Source organism: Marmota flaviventris, chromosome 12, assembly GCF_047511675.1.
Source record: "Marmota flaviventris isolate mMarFla1 chromosome 12, mMarFla1.hap1, whole genome shotgun sequence".
NCBI lineage: Eukaryota > Metazoa > Chordata > Mammalia > Rodentia > Sciuridae > Marmota > Marmota flaviventris.
In genome coordinates this window covers 1,053,106-1,076,530 of record NC_092509.1, presented here as the reverse complement: position 1 = coordinate 1,076,530, position 23,425 = coordinate 1,053,106, and the positions used below count along the sequence as shown (strand labels likewise).

At 37.9% G+C, this 23,425-nt stretch overlaps 1 protein-coding gene across 1 annotated transcript in view; it reads left to right on the top strand.

Annotated features, from left to right (window-relative positions):
- Positions 1–288: 288 nt before the first annotated feature.
- The window catches only part of LOC139707869 (zinc finger protein 271-like), a gene marked incomplete at its 3' end in the record, with an annotated part of 56,585 nt that continues 33,448 nt past the window's right edge, over positions 289–23,425 (top strand). The window contains exon 1 of the mRNA XM_071619778.1: positions 289–878. Within this exon, the coding sequence (XP_071475879.1) occupies positions 289–878 (590 nt within the window). The remainder of the gene's footprint in view (positions 879–23,425) is intronic.

The window sequence follows — 23,425 nt, the reverse complement described above, 5'->3', positions numbered from 1 at the left end:
TAGAAAATGCCCCTCTGTTAGACTCTGCCATCCCGGGACTGGAGGTGTTGTTTTCATTCTTTTGATCTCCCACAGGTGGCCCCAGGTGGTCCTACCTGACAGTGCCTGGCAACCAGCCCAGAGAGTAAACTGGGGGGCTTCTTTGCTGTCGTCTGGCTAAGGTCTGCCAACTCCTCCCAAGACCCACATTCTGCAAGCCATGCCCCAACTCAAATGTCCCCTGAGATCCCTTTTGGACCAGGAGCTCCATACTGGAGTTGGTTTCCCCAATGAGGCACTTTCAGGGTCATGGAGCAGATGCTGAACTCTGGTCCTTTCCAAAATCTGGGCAGCCTGGTCTCCAGGGCACACAGCAGGCAGCACCCACAGCCTCAGGAAAGCGGGCTCCAACGCTGGTCCCTTCACAGTGATGGAGAGCGACAAGTAAGAGCCCTAGAACAGAGTGCCAGAGACACCACCAAGCCTTGGAACCTGCAGAGCCCAGCGATCCAGGGACGAGGCCTGGTGCATGGAGCCCAGAGCACAGCCTGCAGTCAATACAGGCCTCCTGCCATCTCCACAAAGGGGACTGGGAGCTCTAGCTTCCCCTGCTGCCAGGCTTTGCTGCCCTCGGGCCTGTCCTCCCGCCCTGGTGTGGGCGAGCTCCGACTCTGGAGGCAACTTGCTCGCCTGGTGCCCACCCTAGACCCAAGTGAACTAAAAGAAGAAGAAAGACCAAGAGGGGGACACTGCCTTCCCAGGACTGGGGACCTCGAGAAACCCTCTATAAACCCGTCCAGTTCGGCTGACAGGGGACCCAGCCGCCGCCGCCCGGGGCACGGTTCACAGAGAGGCGCTGGGTTCCTTTTCTTCCCTCTAGAAATTCCTGAGCGCCAGGAGTCAGACCCTCCTCAACTGTGGACTTCTTCCTGCTGGCTCCCCATGCCTGCGTCTTCCTTGAGTCTCTCTTAATGATTATGTGACTTTTTGCACCACTTGGGGAGCAAGACAGAACACTTAGCCTCTTTTTTAAAAATAATTTTTAGTTGTGGATGAACACAATACATTTACTTATTTATCTAATATGATGCTGAGGATCGAAACCAGGACCTCACACATGCTAGGTAAGTGCTCTACCACTGAGCCAGGATCCCAGCCCCACTTAGCTCCTTTTGAAACAGATCAACTCTGCATAAAAACAAGCAGGCTGGGGTGAGCAGTCATGATGCTGTTATTTATTTATTTATTCGCCTTGAAAAGCACAGAGTGTTCAGCAACTATTAAGAATGAACAACTGGATAGTGGCTTTGCAGGTTTTTTAGGAAGGCAGATGAGTGCCCAATGCCTGGGATCCATGCGACTTACCTGGAAACTGGGAAAGCACCAAGGTTGATCTTTCTTTGTGCAAGGCTGTCAATCACGAGGCCAATGCAGATATTTGTGACCAGTCAACTACTGAGCCCAGTGCCCAGCTAGGTTTGACTCATTTCTGAGCTGACTCAATTCTTCTGAAATGATTCCTGTTTTCTGCCTCCAGCCAGAAAGTCATCTCAAAATATTGATTAATTTCAGAAGGAGGAAAATAAGGTTCTAATGCTGCCATTCAGGTCCAAGTCTTCTCCAGGGCACCTGATAGGCCTGCTGTGAGCCTCCATCAAAGTGGTCAGGAATTCACTGACAAATTTCAAAGGGGCTGAAATGTCATTACTGTTTGTATAATTTTGGATTGATTAACAATAGCATAACAGACACAAACATGACAAAGGTGGAAGGTATGAAGCAAACCTCTCATTGGCAATCTTTTCTTTATTCAGTATTCAGCAGTAGAGTCAAGCAGTGGTTTACCTAGCATGGCTTATTTGGGGGGCAGAAAATGGCTTAAGTGAGGATCTGAGTTACATAAGCTTCTTTCACCATATCAATTTTCTTTCAGAAGCTTACAACATTCTTATCATGGACACTCATGCCATCCACATCTCCAAATACAATATGTCAAATCTTTCTTTTCTGAAATCTAGATTCTATTTTTTAATGTTTCATAGTCCTGCCAGTAATTATATTTCCCACCTGGGTCTCCTTTTTCCTCTATTTGCTTTCTATTTAAAAATGAAATAAAATAAACAAAGAAAAATTCAAAAAATTATTCTGCATGTCTATATATCTCACATTTCTTTTTGTTTTGAAAACATAGCACTTGGTGGTACTTTACATTCTCTCTAGATCAGCCTGTTCTCTAATTAATAAACCTTGATTAAACTTCCAACATATTCAATGACAACGTATATTTTGTATGTAAAGGGGTGTTGAGATAAATTCTAGCTGTTGTTTCTTTGTTGAGAGCCACAGCCTGTCAGAATGATACCTGGCATTTGCCAGAGGGAATGTTTGAAAGGTTATGCCAGGGAACCATTGAGATGATGATTTGAGTTAAGCTATATCCAATTGCTATGATGCTGGATTGATTGCATTGTATATTTGACCTTTACTGTCAGGCAATGTTGTGGCTCTTGCTGCCTTGGGTGCCCGCTACTTTGAAGTTCTTGCTCTACTTTGGAGTTCTCCTGGGGATTCCCTGAGAGTGCCCATTGATTGGGGAAGTGCCTGAGGAGTGATTTCCAGTGTGGGGGGTTGCTGGAAGGGCCATGTGAGTGGTGTTGGCCAAAAAGCATGTGTGCAATGCTGGTGAGAGTTGAAATAAAGTGTTACTGTTTGAACCTACAAGGCTTTGTGCCCAGACAGACTGCGGCATTTCTTCTTGATGTAAACTGTGAAGTGTATGAAAAATAAGTCCGAGCACATTACTCTAAATCTTTTGTCATTTAAAATGAGAGATCTCAGCCAGAGCAAAGGAACATATACAAAAATACTTGCACCAGCCTGGTTTCAGACCCCCCACACACACTAATGGAGCAGCTGACCCCAAAACAATAGGCCCAGGAAATACCCTATTCACATTCTGGTTGCATGTTAATTACTCAGCTGGGATCAGTGCAGGGAAGTAGGCAAATATCAAAGGTGCCAGTTTAGCTCAAGACATTATCAGCATATTTTCTCAATTACTATTGCTGGGAGTATTGTATTGTGGGTGTAATAATGTAGAATAAAGTAAATCACCAATACCCTGAGTGAGACCTTCCAGAGCCCTGGCCCAACTCTGCTGACCACAGTAATAACTCCACAACTACCAATTGCTCCTAAAAGAAATTTGTTTGTGCACTATTTCAACTTTAACAAATTTTGTTCTAGTTACTATGTTCTGAAGTTTAAAGTTTTAGATGCAAAGGTGACTGGGCATGTGCAAATATCTGTGAACTGCAAACAAATAAATTTGCATTCTTTTTTCTAGGACTTTTATGGACTATGGTTTCCAACAGTCATTCACAAGAGAGGTTAGAAAAAAAATCCCTGTTTATTCCCAAGAAATCTTTACACAACACTTTTACACTGGCTACTTCACATAAACTTGCCTCAGGGATTTAATTCATAAATCAAATGAATTTCCTGCAGCCTGTACAGTGCTGTTGGAATGGCTATTATAATAATGTAAAATTGTCATGAGTGGTGAAACATGCCTGGAATCCTAGAAGTTCAGGAAAATGAGGCAGGAGAATTGGTAGTTTGAAGACAGCCTCATTCACTTAACAAGGCTCCAAGAAACTTAGTGAGAGCCTGTCTCAAAATATAACATAAAAAAGACAGTGAATGTGTATCAGTGGAAAGCACTCCCGGGTTCAATACTCAGCACCAAACCAAAAATTAAAAAAAATAATAATAAAAAAACATAAGGATTCAGGGTACAAAAACATGTAAAAAATGTTGGCAACAGCATACATTTAATAAATATATTTTTGATAAAAGTGTTAAGGTTCTTTAAAAGCCCAAAATAAAAATGCTACATAATACACTAGTAATAATTTGGGGTACTACTACAAGGTTGTACATGCCTGTACTCTCTGTGGCTTAGAAGGGTGAGACAGGAGGATCTCAAGTTAGAGACCAGACTCAAAAACTTGGCAAAGTCCTAAGCATATCAGTAAACCCTGTCTCAATAATAAATAAACAAATAAAAGTGGTGGAGACTGGGTATGTAGTGTAAGGTTCCTGCGAAACGTCGGAGAAAGAGACCACCAAGTGACCACTCATGCAATTGGCAGAAGGGGGATTTATTGAACCAGCATGCTGGGGCTCCATGCCCACTCAAGAAGGGAAAGCAGCCCAGAGCCCCGAGCAGGGGCTGAGCACTGCTTAAGTACACTTTTTGGGGAGGGCGGAGGGCCTTGTATACATCAGAAAAAATCATCATGAGGCACGGGAAAATTGAACAACAACTCCTAAACATGATTGTTTCATTCATTGGCGGGAACAGGTCAGGCTGGAGTGATAGGTCATTCCTAAGGAGGGGGTTACATTTAACCTGATTGGTCCAGGCCCTGCAATGCCTACATGCGACCACACAGAGCCCTTATTAAACAATCCAAATAGTCAGGGGAAATATTTACTGGGCAGTTCCAAGCATTGTCTTAACAGCTACAGAAATTTCAGGTTTTGCAGGTAGGATAGAAACCTAACAATACCTAATCCTTTACATTTTAACTCAGACCTTGCAGCTTAGAAAATTTACAACACCCGGTCTTTTACCCTTTAACTTTTACGCTTTAACTTCAATTTCTTTTACCCTTACAGTAGCACATTGGTAAAATGCCCATGGGTTAATCCCTGGGTTCAATCCTCAGTACCACAAATAAGCAAATAAATAAAATAAAAGAGAGAAAGAAATAGATTGAACTTGCATGTAATTTAAATTCAAAATAAATTTAAAAAAAATATGGGTATATATGTAATGCAATTGAAATCCTTTTGCTGAAGATATTGCTGCACTTCTATTTTTATTGTATCTTCATTCACAGTATCTAATAAAAGGGAACAAATTAAGTGCCTTTTAGAGAAAAGGTATTATCAGAAAATGCCTTCCAGCTGCAGATTATTCAACTAATGCCTTTAGAAACTACACACTTAAAATTAAAACTGGTCCCTAGAAGGCAAGACTCAGATACTGGTGTTTTTAAAGTACTCCAAGATATTTGGTATCTGTGGGCACCTTTTTTCAGACTGTTCTAAAACTCAGAACGAGGTACATATGGGAGGTCAGGATGAAACCACAGTATACAGTAAATTCTTCAATGGGTAATCTTAACTCAGACACTCTAATAGAAGAAACAGTTTTGGAGATAAAACTAGATTCTCTGTTTCACTGATTTCTGGGTTATGGATTCAATCCAAACATATATTAGGAAAGACTTAAGGCTACTGGTTAAAATCTATTTATAATAGGTATTGAAAATATACCAAAGGCTGGGTGTGTTGGTGCAGGCCTGTAATCCCAGTTGCTGGAGAGGCTGAGGCAAAAGGATCAAATTTCAAAACAGCCTTAGCAAAAGTGAGGTGCTAAATGACTCAGTGAAACCTCATCTCTAAATGAAGTAAAAAATAACCCTGAGACTGAGTCTCAGTAGTCCAGTGTTCCTAAATTCAATCTCTAGTATCCACCATAAAAAAATATGTACCAGGGGGCTGGGGCTGGAGCTCAGTGGTAGTGATAGACCCAACCTGATCTTTTCTTAAAATTGGGCATCTCGCCACAAAACCATGAAAAGATAATTTCAGCTTTACTATAAATTACTGCAAATTCTGAACCTGCTTGAAATGTCTTCCCGTGCCTTGAACTCACCCATGCCTGGCTCTCTGACCAGATAGCAGCCCTCTCTGAAACTTAGTGACACCTCATAAATATTGGCCTTCCCTGGCCAGACAACAACTCTCTCTGAGGCTCTAATGGTCCTCATAAATTCTGATGTTGGGGCCAGCAAAAAAATGTAAACTACCATTAGTGTGATGCTTGTCAGAGTTCTGTTATCTGTAACCCCCCTTTGTGTAACTTTCTGGGCTATAAAGCTGGGCTTCAGGAAAGCTGGGGTGGTGTCTTGTTCCCGCCATTTTGGGAGGGAGAGGCAGCCCAGCCGGTCGAAATAATAAGCTTGCTTTAATTTGATTTTAATTGGAGTCGGTGGTCTTTTCTTGCGTCCTGGTCTAACAGTAGCTAACTTGTCTGGCACTTGGCTTAATTCTCAGCACTACATATAAGTAAATAAAATAAAGGTCTATCAACAACTAAAAAAATAGTTTTTTTCATAGTGTACCTATTTGTTGACAGCCTGTGACCTAATTTGCTGTGCACTTTAGTTTTTGAGATGGAAGTTGGCCATGCATGGTGGTGCATGCCTGTAATCTCAGCTGCTTCAGAGGCTGAGATAGGAGGATCCTGAATTTGAAGTCAGTCTCAGCAATGGCGAGAAGCTAAGCAACTCAGTGAAACCCTTTCTCTAAGTAAAAATTTAAAAAATAAGGGTAGGGATGTGGCTCAGTGGTAGAGCGCCCATGACTTCAATCCCTGGTTTTGACTCCCAAAATATGGGACTGGGGATATAGCTCAGCTGGTAGAGTGCTTGCCTTCTAAGTGTGGGGCCCTGGGTTTAATTTCCAGTACAACAAAAAACAAAAAACAAAAAAAGGAAAGAAAGAGAGAGATTGATCTTTCATGTCGTTTGAATTCAAGTTAGTCCCACTTTTATTTTCCTGCCACACCAGAGAAAGGTGCTTACTGAAATGTTTGGAATGTTTCTATGGGTCAGGGCCATTTTAATTAAAAAGGTCTTACATATGAAAACAAAATGAATTGAGGACCTTTATTGGGACACATAAACTACACTACCTCATTTAGAAGAGATTCTTTTTAATGTCACCTAATTTTATTCTGCTTTATTCATATTTAAAAAGCTTGGATTGTTGGTAAAGATGGTGCCTGGAGGGGCTGGGAATGTGGCTCAAGTAGTAGAGCACTCACCTGTCATGCATGCGGCCCAGGTTCCACCCTCAGCACCACCTACAAACAAGATGTTGTGTCCGTTGAAAACTAAAAAAAAAATAAAATAAAAATAAAAGAATTCTTTCTCTCTCCTCTCTCTCTCTCTCTCTCTCTCTCTCTCTCTCTCTCTCTCTCTCTCTCTCTCTCTCTCTCTCTCTCTCTCTCTCTCTCTCTCTCTCTCTCTCTCTCTCTTCAAAAAAAAGATGGTGCCTGGAGCATTTCTCTTCCAGGAGCTCAGGTCCATGACATTGAATAGCGTGAACTTTTAATGGCACAATGGCACACCTCCATATCTCCAAAGTGGCGTGAACTCTCAGCCAATAAAGAAGTAAGAGCCCACTCCCCCCTGCTCCTCCTCATCCCCAATGAGCTCATAAATATCAACACCCTCTCCCTCTCCCTCTCCCCATCCCCCTCCCCCCTCTCCCCCCTTCCCTCTCTCTTCTTCCCCCTTCCCCCTTCTCTTCTGTGACAGGCCTCTCCAGTCCTGCTTGTTGAGTTTATGGAGATTTTCTGCCATTCCTACACAGATGATAAATCAAATCTTTTAAAAATCCTCTCTAGTTCTTGAAGAAAAATGAAATGAAATATGGGAAAATAGTCATTGATAATGTTGAAAGTGGAGTTTTGAGATGAAACAAAATTTCTCACTTTGCCAATTGCATCTGGGTGCTTGTCTCACAAATTTTGAAGAATAAAATCTATTTATTTAAGCAAGTTGAAATAGAACTCCCACCATGTGGGATGGGGAATGATACCAGATAAACTCATTTTTGTGTGCCATCTTAAAAGTTTACAGATGTTTTTCAGCAGACATGGAAAAAAATATTTAAAATAGGTTTTAGAAAAGGCATCCTGACTACCATATGGGTTCATTTTCATCTTTTCCATGACCCATCTTTCCTCTTGCAACTTCACCACGGGACAAAGGACTTTGTTGAAGGTATTCCCAAAAGTGGGCATTAAGGTTTTTTTTTACATTTGAAATAGGCCTTAATGGTGCTCATTAACATATCTCCCAGTTAGCCTCCAGCTGTTTTAGAATGAGGTTCATTATCCTGATTACACTGTAATTTTATTATCCCTTCTATTTTATACTAATTCACTATGAAAAAAGAACCCTAGATTTGAATATGTGAACAGAGAGCTAGAAAATTAGAGGTTAATTCTCAGACCTAGGAAGAGTTAAGCTTAAGTTCTGGAAATTATATTGTTGTTCTGAATTTGTGATACTACTTCCCCTACATTAAAAAAGCTCAGGAGTCATGAGGAGCATTGAGTTAAAATCCAGCATCAGCAACTTAATGAGGCCCTAAGAAATTCAAAGGGACCCTGTCTCCATATAAAAATATTTTAAAAGGGCTGGGGAATGTGATTCAGTGGTGGAACACCCCTGGGTTGAATTATTCCTGGTACCAAAAAGAAAACAAAACACACACACACACACACACACACACACACACACACACACACACACACACATTAAAAAAAAAAAACCCTCCATAACAAGCTCTAAAAGTACAATCTCTCTTGTGCATGGAAACAACAAATGAAGTTGGGGTTCTCTTCAGATAATTATTCCAGTCTTCACCACACAATGTGGGAACATGCTGGACTCATGGCACATGGATGCCCACAAAGGGCTTTAGAGACAAGCTGAAAACACCATACAATTATCGAACAAAATGCCCAGGTTTTTAATTGCTGATCTAAGCTTCACTAGACTAGTAAGGGGGGGGGGGATGGAGGTTGATCTGCCACAGAGACCCACTGAGGAGTCCTGTGAATATGGCCTCAGGCCTGAGCCTACACAACTCTATTTTAAAAATTCTAGTTTCAAACCTGCAGTCTCACCAGGCACACACAAACAGAGCACTCCAGTATGGCCTCAAACAAGTTATTTCCCCTCAACCTGATAAATAGAGTGAAGCCCCTGGCAGGCTCTCCTAGCCTGATAAGAGAGAAAGGCATAAATATCAGGGTGGAGACCACCAGACAAGATGTTTCTGACCCCAGGGTAAATGATAATGATAAACCTGGTGGTAGCTGAAGAAGATTTCAAGGGGGGTCAAAAAGCCCAAAATTTTATGTAAATAATAGAGCTAATGAACAGGGATTCAGCCAGCCAAAACAAGGATGCACTTGAGATGGAGAGCCTGATGAGGACCTGACACCCCATTAGTTGTCTTCATTTCCTGATCCTCTGCATAATACTCACCACTCTCCAACTCTATGCCCTTGTCTGGACCCTGGTGAGAGCTGCAACTTCTCCCTATGATTCTCTCCTCAACCAGTCATCTGCTCCACACTAGGAAAGCCCTGCCTTGGTTTTTGTCATGATCACCCTGGTCTGAGTGAGTTTGCATATGCTGGACATAAAGCCTAAGGCTTGAGACTTTTGAACTTAGCATGCAGAGGGAATGTCTGTAATTAGCCTGTCATTATTACGTGTGCTTTGCAGTGCTTAGAATTAATTTATAATTGTTAGCTCTGAATGGATTATGTCTATTGCAGTACCTAGCATTAAAAATTGTTGTTTTCTTGATTAAGAACCTATAGAGTGAAATTATGTTGAGTAATTGAATGAATAAAGCATTGAAAGGGGCAGAAGTGCATGGAAATTCTTTATTTCTCTCCTGTACTGCATATATCACAATTGTTGCCCCCTCATAACAAGTCCCTAGCCAAAATTTTCATTTTCCACCATTGCCACTCTTGCCAGCTTCAAACAACCTACTTATCCAGTCTCAAGGTAACAAGGCACACTTATCATTTTCTTGCTTTCAGGGTTTTCAGAGTTCTCCCTGTGATTTGTTTTCAGCTTCTTCTTAGCACAGAAATTTAGGCTCCTGATCCATGACAGAAAGCCTACAAAATGATTAAAAGAATGGCACCTAAGGGACTATTGGACAAGTCTTCAGGCACTGACTCCAACCTAAGCCGAGTGGGCCCAGAATCAAGTCCAAAAGGCAAGCTGGTCCATTTTCATTGTTAAAAGACTAAGGATCAGGGCTGGGAATATGAACTTAAATAAAAGAAATTAAAATACTGCTTATAAGATATCTGCTGTTTTCCAGATATTCACTGTACCACATATGATTAAAACCTGACATTTTCCCTCCACTGGGTACATTGTTGTCTATAACTGTATAAGAAGTCACTCTAAAACTTACTAGTTCACATTTGGATTGAACTGCATTCATCTGCAATATTTTTCTGCATATGTTTAGCTGTTAAGATTACTGAACTTCAGAGGGTGATCTGGCTGCCAAAAAAAAAGCACCCTGAATCTTCTTCACATGATATCTCAGAATCTAATAAATTAAGGTGAGCTTGTTCTCATTGAGGAGACAGTGTTCTAAAAGCAAAAGCAAAAACATTAAAAAATATTTCCTGACTAGGTACCTGACTAGTACTCTTTCATAGCCACAACTTTATAAAAGCCATAAAAAAAGAAGAAGAGCCCTGACCCAAACTTTGTAGAATGCATTCTGCATTTGGCTAGAGTAGGAGTAAAATCGCATTACCAAATTTCTGTACACAGATAAGGCTAAAGGACCCATGATATTATGTCACTAATTCTGCCTTTTGTAATAGATGAAGTTAATACAGCTGTTCAGTGTAAAAAATATTTTCAAAATCCCACAAGTACTGTGTGTGTGTGTGTGAGTGTGTGTGTTTATATGAGTGTAGTGCTGGTGGTTAAACTGAGAGAATTAATAATCCTGAGCTATATCCTCAATTTTTTTCTTTTCTTTTTTTTATTTTGAAACAGGATCTTACAAAGATGCTTTGTTGTGTGCCCACATTTTTTAAGTACATACCAAGATCAAATATGCCTGACACAAAGGCAAAACTTACCTCCTTCAGAAGCCATGATTCATCATTATTTTTAAGTAGTGACATTTTTAAGTAGTGACATGTATTCAAAAAGGGGAGGGGGGTTACACACATATGTGGCTCATGTCAGCAATCTTAATAATTTGGGAGACTTAAGCAGAAGAATCACAATATCAAATTCAGCCTAAATAATATGAGAGGGCCCTAAGAAACTAAGCAAGAATTTGTGTGAAAACTAAAAATAAAATAAAATACAATTTAAAAAGCCTGATGATATAGGGGTTTAGGAGAACTACCCTGGGTTAAGTATTCATTCCTCTCCCCTTAAAAAAAAGAAAGAATAAAAAAAAAAGAAAACCAAAATTTTTACATCTGATGAACTTTTTATTCAATGGGGATAATATGTTTGAGAAAAACATCTAAAGCTAATAGCAAGGATTTAAAATAAACTTGGGAAATTGCTGAAAATTGAATTGAAAAATCAAGAACAAGCAATATTTTTAAAATTTCTTATCAGGAGAAATTTGAAAACAGCCATATTTCATTTCAGTCATGATGAAAATGCAGGATGCTATGGAAACTGCAACAAAAGGACTGTATCTGTATCACAAAAGTTTTGTAAATGGACAATATGAAACACTACATTAAAAAAGTGAGGGTGAGACAACATTAAGGCCATATGTGTAATCTAAAATAAATAATATACTAAATCTCCACTATATGAATTTTATCTGAGAGTATGTCTACAAAACAACACAATACCCCTTGCATAAAGCAGAGGATTTGTGATAGTCTCAAATTTAAAATGATTTCACATCTGTGGCTGTTGTGCAGGAGCTTATATCAAAAAAGCAAGGTTTCGGGCTCAAGCAGTTGAATGAAGATGTGAGGAACTTTTGGGATGGTAGGCATGCTACTTTTGAAGGCAGCAATAGCCCATAACCAAACTCTAGCTTCTATCCCTCAGCCCCCCAAATTATTAAAATAGAACTTTTTTTTTATGCAGGTCAGACAAAGAAGGCATATCAACAACATTTTACTGATGTAAGAGCATGCTCACAAACAAATGTTTTTGACCTTGAGTACATAGATTGAATATGAGTGTTTATGACCTTGGTTACTTGCTAAAAATACAGCCCTCTGGAAGCCTGGCCAGGTACTAACATACTTGGTCTTTTTTTGTCCTTAAATGCCTCATGGCATTGAGCATTTTACAACTTCAACTGTAAGGAGCAATGCTAACCTCTCCATTCTTAAGGTGCAACACAGAACGCTGTTTATCTCTAATTCTTACAGACAAAAAATAATAATCTTGCTCTCTTGCCACCTGGGTAAATTATTTTTAAAAGTCCACCAGTTCTGCTTAACAGGTAAAATGGGGTAAACTTGGATACCTGGGCTGGCCATGCCAGTTGTTCACTGGAGCCATTGGCTGCTGTTGTTTCATTTTATGCATCATCCATTGACTGGACTTGAAGGCCTTTATCCTTCTTCTTCTCCACAGACTCAATCATCACAATGGAGAAGGTTGATGGGTATTTTCAAAATACAGAGATCTTACTCTCCTGGATATACTTTGGATTCCTATACTTCTTGATTATTTTGCAATTTCTCATTCTGGTAGTCTCTCCTACACTTGTATCAGTTTTTGCTGTCAGATCTATAGAAACCATTCATCCCATGGCCACAGCAGCTGCACATGACTCATTTGACTACTTCTCCAAATCATCTATGCCACTGCTGCCACTTTTTTCTTTGGCCAAGGGCTGAGGCCTGGGCTTCAGCAGTTCATTGATAGTTCAACTTCCAAGGTTTGTGTTTGCACACAGTGCAGTCAGAATCCTTATTTCTGTTTACAAGGAACTAATCCCACTATGTAACAGCTCTCCACAGGAGTTCACTGTAATTGGACTGAGGCAACAAAGTGTTGTATGCTTCTTTGTGTCCATAGGTGCCACTACTCCCCTAAAAATCTCCATTAATCTATCAGGACTGAGATATCTCTCACCTGCAAATATCCTAAAGACTATGCGAGTTGCTGTGTGGGAGTTGAGACCCAGGATGTAAAATTTTGGTCTCTAGCAATTGAGAGATGTGAGGAAGAGTTGGAAGTGTAGTCATGCTTATGCAGAGGTAACAATAGCTCCAGGTAGCCCAGAGCATTCAGCCCTCAGAATCCTGCATCATTCCATAGGCCCTTTCATATATAGGCCAGAAAACAAAGGTGCATGATCAATATTTTACATAGTGAAGACATGCTCAGAAAAAAAAATGTTTATGACAATTAATGTATACACTTAATCAAGGTATTTGTTACTTAAATAAATGATAATAATACTTATAATAATCATCATCATAATAATAACAATAACCTTTTGGAAGCATCAACAACAGAATAGCTATAGCCATGTTTGGCCTTTCCAATGATCCACTCTTATAGGTTTCATCATCAAAAAATCTACACACCTGAAGTCTTCTGCAATGATCTATTAGCAAGGAGGTAAGAGCTCTGCATCCACAGGCTTCAAAAAATATGCTGTATTGTGATATGACTAGAACACAATCCCCCTGTCTAGGATTACTAAAAGCCATCTCCAGATGGTATCGAAACAAGCTCATCATTCTTGCAACTTATCATTGATCAACTGCTGTGTGGCTGCATCTAAAGATATCATATGTATTGAAGTCATACTGATATTATTATATGGCAGAAACCCATTCCTGTGCTTCTGATAACAAACCAACTGCTATGTGATTTTGCAACACAACTTTTTGTATTTGATATTTTTCTTGATTAACTAGAGTTAGAGCCTGCTTTAAAAGATTTAAGGTTTGGTTGTGTACTCTGTATCTTATTCACCAAGGTTACATAAAAATAAAGAAAATAACTCATCCTCATGAGTTTAAAATTTTATTTATCATATAGTCTTCTCTTTAGCTATAAGCACACCATAATTTTCCATAGGCTGTATGGTTTGAACCTAGTATCCTAATAATGCCAGAAGAAAAACCAGAAGTTCAAACATATTGAGTAACATTTTCAAATTAAATCAAGTTTAGGCAGTAAAAAATTGTCTGGATAAAATGGAGATCAACAGACTGTTGACTATAATAGATAATGTTACCTTCAGTATACATTGAAATATGGGTTTCAATATTTAAACCTTAGGAATTAAGCCAGAATTAATAAAGGGGTGATTATAACAGCTGCTTCTCTGCTTATCATTTCAATTTTGCCTATTCAAAAAACCAAGAAACAAGAGCCAATATCGTAATGTATGTCTGCAATTTCAGTGACTTAAGAGGCTGAGGAAGAAGGATTTTAAGTTCAAGGCTAGACTCAGCAACTCAGTGGGGCCTTAAGCATCTTAGCTTGGCTTGTCTTTAAAAACAAATGGGCTGGAGATGTGATTTATGATAAAGTGTTCTGAGAAGAAGGGTGCTTTTTTTGGCAACCATATCTCCCTCTGAAGTTCAGTAACCTTACCAACTATCACCTAATGCAGTAAAAAGATCCCATATGAACCCAGGCTTAATTGATGATAAGCCCACACTTGAGACAATAATTTTTATACGGTTTCTTCTTATTCAGTGATAGATATCTACTTCACTAAACATGGGCTGAATGCCAGGATTCAATCACATGTGGAACAGAAGTTATGTGAAAAACATAATGTGCCTTATAGGTACTGGTTAAATTTTTATTAATTTAAATATAAACTTTAATCTCTTGACAGGCTTTATTGAATCATATGGAAATATGTATAGACTTCTATTCCTTTAATGTTTGATGATATTCTCAGAGTACCCCATACTAAAGAAGAAAATTGAAATAACAACCCTGCATTAGGCTAAATACAAAACTGCAAAATAATTTTTTTAAAATGTCTAGACTCTAGTTTCTGGGTTACTGATGATCTGATTACCTAGAGTCTTCTCTCCAGGTATATCAACCTCTTTTGGTTAAAGTATGCTATCTAAAATGAAAATGGACCCGTGCCCAGAATCCTGTGAGAAACAGTTTCCACTTTTGTACACTTCTGAGTTGTAGATGGCTTCTCTCTCAAAGTGCAGAGTCTCTCCTGTTCTTTGGCCCTGAGAGAATGTTGTTTGGTATGTTTATTCCATAACCTATGACACAGAACTGAGTTGTCCATTTTTTTCACCTTGCTGAGGTCAGGGTATTTATGAATCTCAAACATAGAATATAGCTGTGGTGAACATAGATATCCCTGAGACGTCAAGAGTGAATTTTAGGATGAAGCTTGAAAAATACATTTATTTATTAGTCAATTTATATTTTCAAAAATAATAATATTTTGGATATAGTGGTTTAAATTATTAAATTGATTTAACCTGTCCTTCTTAATTTTTATTATGAATACTAGAAATTTTTAAATTATACTAATGCATTATATTGTTTTTCCCTCTGGGAAAATATTAATGCCTTAGGACATTGCTTAGAAGGTTAAAATAAAATTTGCTTTCTCATAAGACCAGACAGAACAAAAGTTAAATGAAATTTTAAAGTAATTTTGATAAAATTTTTATTCATAAAAATATATATTTTGGGTGTGTGGGAGATCTTGCCTCTTGGTTTTATTTTCCCCATTGGGTTTCTCCCCACTGAAATTAAGTTTTCATCACATGAGAAGAACATCATATAGTCTTTTACCTTTCCCCCTCTCACTAAGGTGTGTCTGTAGAGTTTAAGAGTGGTGAGGATAATACAAATTATGAGAAGTGATGAGATGTCATTCCAAGTCCTCATCAGCCTCCCGAGCTCAAGTGCATTTTTTATTGAGCTGGCTGAACATCTGTTCATTTGCTCTACTCTTTATACTAAATTTTGCAGCTTTTTTACCCTTTTTTCAATCCTTGTTAGTTACCACCAGATTTTTCCATGACATCATTTACTCTAGGGCCAGAAACATCTGGTCTGGTGGTCTGCACCTTGGTCTTCTCCCCCTTCCCTCTTATTAGGTGAGGACAACCTGCCAGAGGCCTCACTCTGTTTATGGTGAGGGGAAGTGATTTGTTTATGTCTGAAGGCAATACTTCAGGGCTTCTTTAGGCATGCCTGGTGGGACTGCATGTTTCAAACTGAAGTTTTTAAAATGGAGTTTTTTTTAGGCCAGGCCTAAGGCCATCCTCACAATAGTGTAGTTAATTTGTCCAAAATTAAGGTGTTTTTTGTTTGTTTCTTTAATGTATTTGTCCTCAAGTGAATTTTTTTCATTTTTCTTCTTTTTTTTTTGGTACCAGGTATTTAACTCAGGGGCACTGAGATACATCCCCAGTCCTTTTTTTGTATTTATTTAGAGAGAGGGTCTCAGTTAGTTGCTTAGTGCCTTGTTTTTGCTGATGGTAGCTTTGAACTCATGATACCCATGTATAATTCTTCTGTGCCACAGGGGTTATGGCCTGTGCCACCAAGTTTGCTTTCAACTGAGCTTTTAAATATGTAAAACCACTTTATTAAAGTGACATTTAGAAGCATTCCTAATATTCACGCAAACTCCTTAGACCTGGTATGGCAGGAAATAAAAGTGGAACTGGACTTTAATTTAAATAACAAGAAAGTTGAATTGCAAGGGCTTAATTAGAACACAGATAATTAGAAGGTTACAGGCCATAGCACTCTTGTACTTGTTTAAAATAATTTTTTTCTTAGTTGTGGATGAACAAAATATATTTTATTATTATTATTATTATTATTATTATTATTATTATTATTATTGTTGTTGTTGTTATTAATGTGGGTCCAGTATCAAACAGACTGCCTCATGCATACTATCCAAGTACTCTACTACTGAGCAACAACCCTAAATCCTTACCTGGTATTTTTTAAAATATTTATTTATATTTAATTTTTTTATATGGGACGCTGAGAATTAAGCTCACGGCCTCATATATGCTAGGCAAGCACTGTACCACTGAGCCACACCTTCAGCTCTTTCCTGGTACTTTTTAAATACCTGTTTTACATAAATTTTAATTAGTAGCTTTAACCCTTTTCCAACATCTGTTTGGATTAAATCAATAACCTAGAAATCAGTGAAGCAAAGTCTAGTTTTATCTCAAACTCTGATTTTACTTCCTCTTTCTTCCCCAGACCAGACACCTTATCACAGTGTCTGAATTAAGATTCTCCCTTGAAGAATTTACTGTATGTTGTCCACATTCCAAACTCCAAAATTTACGTATTCCTTAATTTTGGAAAAGTCTTACAGAATTTTTCCGGAGGTACCAAAATTTCTTGGAGTACTCAGAAAAATCTGTATCTGAGTCTTGCCTTTTAGGGAGCAGTTTAAATTATAAGTATGCAGCCTTTAAGGCAAGTAGATGGATGATCTGCAGCTGGAAGAAACCTTTTAATCAATACCTTGCATCTAAAAGGCACTTAATTTGATTCCTTTTATTAGATACTGTGAATAAACCTACAATAAAAATGGAAGTGAAGTAATATCTTTAACAAAAGTGTTCCAATTTCTTTAGATATTTATCCAGAATTATAATTACTGGGTTATAGGGCATTTTTTAAACCAAGAATTGTTATTGTTATTTATTTTTACTTATTTAGGCACTTTACCACTGTGTTACATCCCTATTTTTTTTTAATAAGACAGGATATCACTGAGTCACTTAAGCCATTGCCAAGTTTCTGAGGCTGGTCTTGCCTTTAAGTTCCTCCTGTTTCATCCTCCCAAGCCACTGAGAGTACAGACATTCACAATGATACCCTGCTTCAAAAAAAATTATTATTAGTGGATTATATGGCATTTTTATTTTGAGCTCTTAAGAACAATTATAGGGGCTGGGAATGTGGCTCAAGCGGTAGTGCACTTGCCTGGCATTCTTGTGGCACTGGGTTTTATCCTCAGCACCACGTACAAATAAAGATGTTGTGTCTGCCGAAAACTAAAATGAATAAATAAATATTAAAATTCTCTCTCTCTCTCTCTCTCTCTCTCTCTCTCTCTCTCTCTCTCTCTCTCTCAAAAAAGAACTGTAAGGGTCCCGCAAAACGTCAGAGAAAGAGACCACCAAGTGACCACTCATGCAATTGGCAGAAGGGGGATTTATTGAACCAGCATGCTGCGGCTCCGTGCCCACTCAAGAAGGGAAAGCAGCCCAGAGCCCCGAGCAGGGGCTGAGCACTGCTTAAGTACACTTTTTGGGGAGGGCGGAGGGCCTTGTATACATCAGAAAAAATCAACATGAGGCGCGGGAAAATTGAACAACAACTCCTAAACATGATTAGTTCATTCATTGGCGGGAACAGGTCAGGCTGGAGTGATAGGTCATTCCTAAGGAGGGGGTTACATTTAACCTGATTGGTCCAGGCCCTGCAATGCCTACATGCGACCACACAGAGCCCTTATTAAACAACCAAATAGTCAGGGGAAATATTTACTGGGCAGTTCCAAGCATTGTCTTAACAGCTACAGAAATTTCAGGGTTTGCAGGTAGCATAGAAACCTAACAATACCTAATCCTTTACATTTTAACTCAGACCTTGCAGCTTAGAAACTTTACAACACCCGGTCTTTTACCCTTTAACTTTTACACTTTAACTTCAATTTCTTTTACCCTTACAGAACCATGAAATTTTTTTCAAAAGTATCTTTATTAACTTTATATTGTAACCAAAATTTTTATCTATGCATATAGACCTATACTCTGGAGTCCCTACTATCTTTCAGATATTTGTTTTGTTTGGTGTGGTTTGGTGCTAGGAATTGAACTCCGTGGGTGCTTACCACTGAGTTATGTCTCCAGTCCTTTTTTTTTTTTTTTTTTTTTTGAGACAGGTGATATATCACTAATATCTCAATAAGTTGCTTATAGCCTTTCTATGTTGTTAAGGCTGTCCTTCAAATCACAATCCTCCTGACTTGGCTCTCCAGCCTCTAGTATATTTGCCACCACACCTAGCTCTTTTAGATTATTATAATAACGTTTTCAACAACACCGCCCAGGCTACAGAAAATCTCTTTGACTGATGCATTTTATCCCTGAGGAAAGTTCACATGAAGTAGCCAATGTAGGACTATTCTGTAAAGATTTGTTGGAATTAACAGGGATCATTGTTTTTTAAGCTCCTTTCTGAACAGCTGTTTGGTATCATAGTTCATAAAAGTGCTGGGAAAAGGATGTAAATTCATTTGTTTGAAATCTACAGAGATTTACATTAGGTTAATCACCTTTTGTTCTAGAGTTTGGAACTTCAGTACATAGTAAGGTAAATAAAATATGTTAAAGTTGAGATATTCAGTACACACATTGACACACACACATCCACACACACACACACACACACATGCACACACAAACTTTCTAGGAGCAATTGGTAGTTCTGGCATTATTACTAGTGTATCCAGGACATAGTAACATAAACAAAATATGTTAAATGTGAAACATTCAATACACACATACACACACCCACACACACACAAAAAAAACTTTTTCTAGGAGGAATTGGTAGTTCTGGCCTTATTACTAGTGTATCAGGGTTAGGCAGGATTCAGGAAGTGCTAAAATCTCACTCAGGCTTAGAATAGTTTACTGGAGTCCTCCCTATTTCACCTATAATACAAGCTAGAGTGAACTTCATCTGTCAGCAACAGCAATTGGGAAAATATGCTGGCAGATTTTTTTTGAGATAAATTGACAGCTTTGATATTTGGGTATTTTTGTGTCTTGGTCACAGCTGATGAAACACTTGTGAAAAATTTTATGGCTCCTAGATATCACCATTTTTTTTGTATCATTTCTTTCATATTTCATTCTTTTTTTTTTCTTTTTTGTGGTGCTAGAGATTGAACCCAGGGCCTTGTGCATACAAGGCAAGCACTCTAAAAACTGAGCAACATCCTCAGCCCCTCTCTCACATTTCTGTTCACTAGAGGTGATGATGGTAATTGGGAATTTTGTCCCAAATGTTGTACATTACTTAAGACCGGACTAATATCCAATGTATCTAAATCTCTCTACTCATTCATGATTTTGCCAAAGAGATACTCACAGTAGTTTTTTTTTTTTCCTTAAATTTATCTATAGATGGAGGGAGAGTGTCTCATTTAATATTCTGCTTTATTTTCAACATCATTCCCTGTTAATATTTGCTTTTTATAGTGTTGCTAAGTTTGGAACTATCTTGCACATTCTGCACACACACTCTAACAGTGAACTTTGCCTCTATGTCCCAATTCTAACTTTAGGTTGGATAGATTCATTCATTCACGTCTAATGTTATTTTTCATATGGTCCATTTTACATATGCATTTCTATTGCTCTTAACAATTCTATTGATCTACATATGGTTTCAGATTTGTTTTATATTATGATATATTGGTCTGTATTATTGCAATATAGTTTCATAATATACATTAAATGTGTCTCATAACAATAACTATATTATTATTTTTTTTTATTAAAGGTTTTGGGGTATTTTACATATATTTTATTTCTAAGATAATTTTTTGGTCCCTTCTTTCTTTTCTTTTATTTGGTACTTGGAATTAAACTCAGGGGAATTGAGCCACAGCCCCAAACATATTTTGTATGACATTTAGACACGGTATCTCACTGAATTGCTTAGGGCCTCACTTTTGCTGATGCTGGCTTTGAGCTCACAATACACCTCCCAAGGTACTGGGATTACAATTGTGGACCAACAGGTCCAGCTCTCTCCTTGTATTTAAAGAAAAACATGCTAAAATTTTGATAGTAAAATATTATATATTAAATTGAGTTAAAATAATTGTCTTTGTAATGATTAGTTTTATTTACACACATTCTATTTTATGTGCTTTTGTACATTTTTATTTTGTTTGTGATAAGTTCCACATATTTTCCTTGAAATCCATTATACATGTGATGTATTGAACAGATGTAACTTCAGGATAATACTTATGTGGTATTTTGTACTCTAATTAAACCAAAAATCTTTCTGGGATCCAGAACCATTTTTTCTCAAACTTTATTATTTTTATTTTTCTGAATCACCTCCTGTTTCCTCCTAGGCCACACATTTCTACTGTATTGACAAGTATAGCTCTAGTCTTATGCTATCACATACTTGTACACTGTCGTTGTACACACATAGTATAATTTCTACAGGTCTAAGCTGCTTGGTGAGAAATACATATATATATAGTTTTCATGATGAAATAACAGCAATTTCTACTCCATCTTTAGTTCATGATAATTTGTTCTGTGTCCTCATGAATACACTGTATTCTTTTTGTTGTTTTTGTTTCTTACTGGAAATTTAAATCAGGGGCACACAGAGACTGGGTCACACATAGTTGCTTAGGGCCTTGCTATGATTCTGAGGCTGGCTTTAAACTCAGGATTATCTTGCCTTAGCCTTACAATCCATTGGGATTAGAGGTGTATGTCATGGAACCTGGTTCTATTTTATTTTTATATTGAAATATATATTACTTCTGATAATAATTTATTCTTGATATTAAGAAAGCATAGAATACCATTTTCCCCCACAAATAACTCCCCCTTTTTTTGGAAAAGATGTCAATTTTTTTGGAAAAGATGTCAATAGTGCTAGGTGTATAATTTATTAATGTCTAAATGGCAAGTTTATTATTATTATTATTATTATTATTATGCTATGTATTAGTTACAAAACTTTATCTCTTCATATTATTATAAGGTATATACTCTTTTCTATAACTTTATAGCATATATCATTGTGTATCAAAATGACCTTTTGGGGGTTGGGAGGTGAGGGGAGGGATCATGGGGTTAAAAATGATGGTGGAATATGATGTATATTGTTATATAAAGTATATGTATGAAGAAGTGAATTCATGTAAATATAATTTGTATAAAACCAGAGAAATGAAAAATTGTGCTGTATATGTGTAATAAGAATTGTAATGCATTCTGTTATCATATATAATTAAAAAATATTTAAAAATTAAAGATAAATGATGGCATTATGTTCTTTGTATTTTATGAAGTACAAAATGTATCCTGAACATTTGGTAATACATAAACCTAGATGTAGGTATTTATAGTGTTGTCAGAAAAATTAAATAAATACTGTAGAGTTCATTTTTTGCAATGTATACTCATAATTATATGAGATGCATTTTGTACATATACATGTATACTACCATTATATATAATTAAAAATGATTACTACATCTCACATTAACTACATTTATTTCAAATTAATTTGTCTTTTGAAGGCACTGATATATGACACTCCTTGATATGTACACTTGGTGTGTCCTCAAATTTGTCAATTTTATGTATTATGCTCTTTCCTTTATTCTCCTTTTTATAGAATTTATTTTTCCAAATTATTGAGATTAATAAATTTTAAACAATTCAGTATAACAGTGCAGTCTGTAGATTTTCTTTTTTAACCTAAGACAAAATACATCCCAATTTTAATAGGCTTATTGTTATGTAAATGACTTTTAAAAAGCTGTATATATAGCACCCTTACCTGACCTTACTCTGGACTATTGATATCTGGGTGGAGGGGATCTCAAAGTGATCCATGGAAAAGGCAGAACAGGGATGGATCAAGATGTGACCTTGGTGGATACTGAGTATGTAGTAGTGAGTATTCATGAAAAAGTATTGGTGGAATAGGTACAGGTAGAGAAAAAAGTGCTGTGAAGGAAAGAGAGAAAGAATGACCAACTCAAGAGTTCAGATTTAAAAAGTCTAATGGTGGATCAATGGTAGTATGAGGGTAAAGGGTAGTTTCTTTGGAGGCAGAAGTAAGGTAGAAGTGAAAGAAAAAGGTAACTCTGGCACAGTCCCCAAGAGAAAGAGTCAAATGAACACTACCCTCTCTCTCTCTCTCTCTCTCTCTCTCTCTCTCTCTATATATATATATATATATATATATATATATATATATTGCTAACTTCTATAACATTAGATTAAAGTCAGCCAGCCTCAGCAATTTAGTGAGGCTCTATGAAAATCAGTGAAACCCTTTTTCTTTATAGAATATTTTATTAAATGCTGAGAGTGTTTCTTAGTAAAAGAGCATATCTGATTTCAATTTGTCATATGAGAGAGAGAGAGAGAGAGAGAGAGAGAGAGAGAGAGAGAGAGAGAGAGATCTTGCAAAAATTAAAAACATTAATCAGTGACACTGTTAGTTGCCGCAGTCTGCCTGGGCACAAAATCACGAGCCACTCACAGCCTTGTAGATTCAAACAGCAATTCTTTATTCCTGAACTGTCACCAGCACTCTACACGCAGGTTCTGGGGAAAAAGCACTTCCACTGGGCTCTGCATCCCAAAATACTCTCTGAATCCCGCGAGAACTCAAAGGGAACTCAAGGAGCGGGCGGGGGCCTGAGGCAGCAGGATACGTCCTAGTCCCAGCAGGGTCCTCCTTAAACCTGGAACTGCCCTAAACCCAAGGAGCAGGCGCCTGAGGCAGCAGGATACTCCATTTCCCAGCAGGATACACCCTAAACCTGGACCCACCCTAATCCAGCAGGATTCTCCCTAAACCCGGATCCATCCTTGTCCTTGAGCAGGGTCACCTTACTCAAACATACATGCAATGTCACTGCAAATGACCTGGGTCCAAGGCAAGCCCATTTCCACAATGGAGAGTCCTCTGTCTAAGCAACATGGGGTAAGCTGACAAGGAAATTGCCATGAGTCATTCTTACTTTGCTA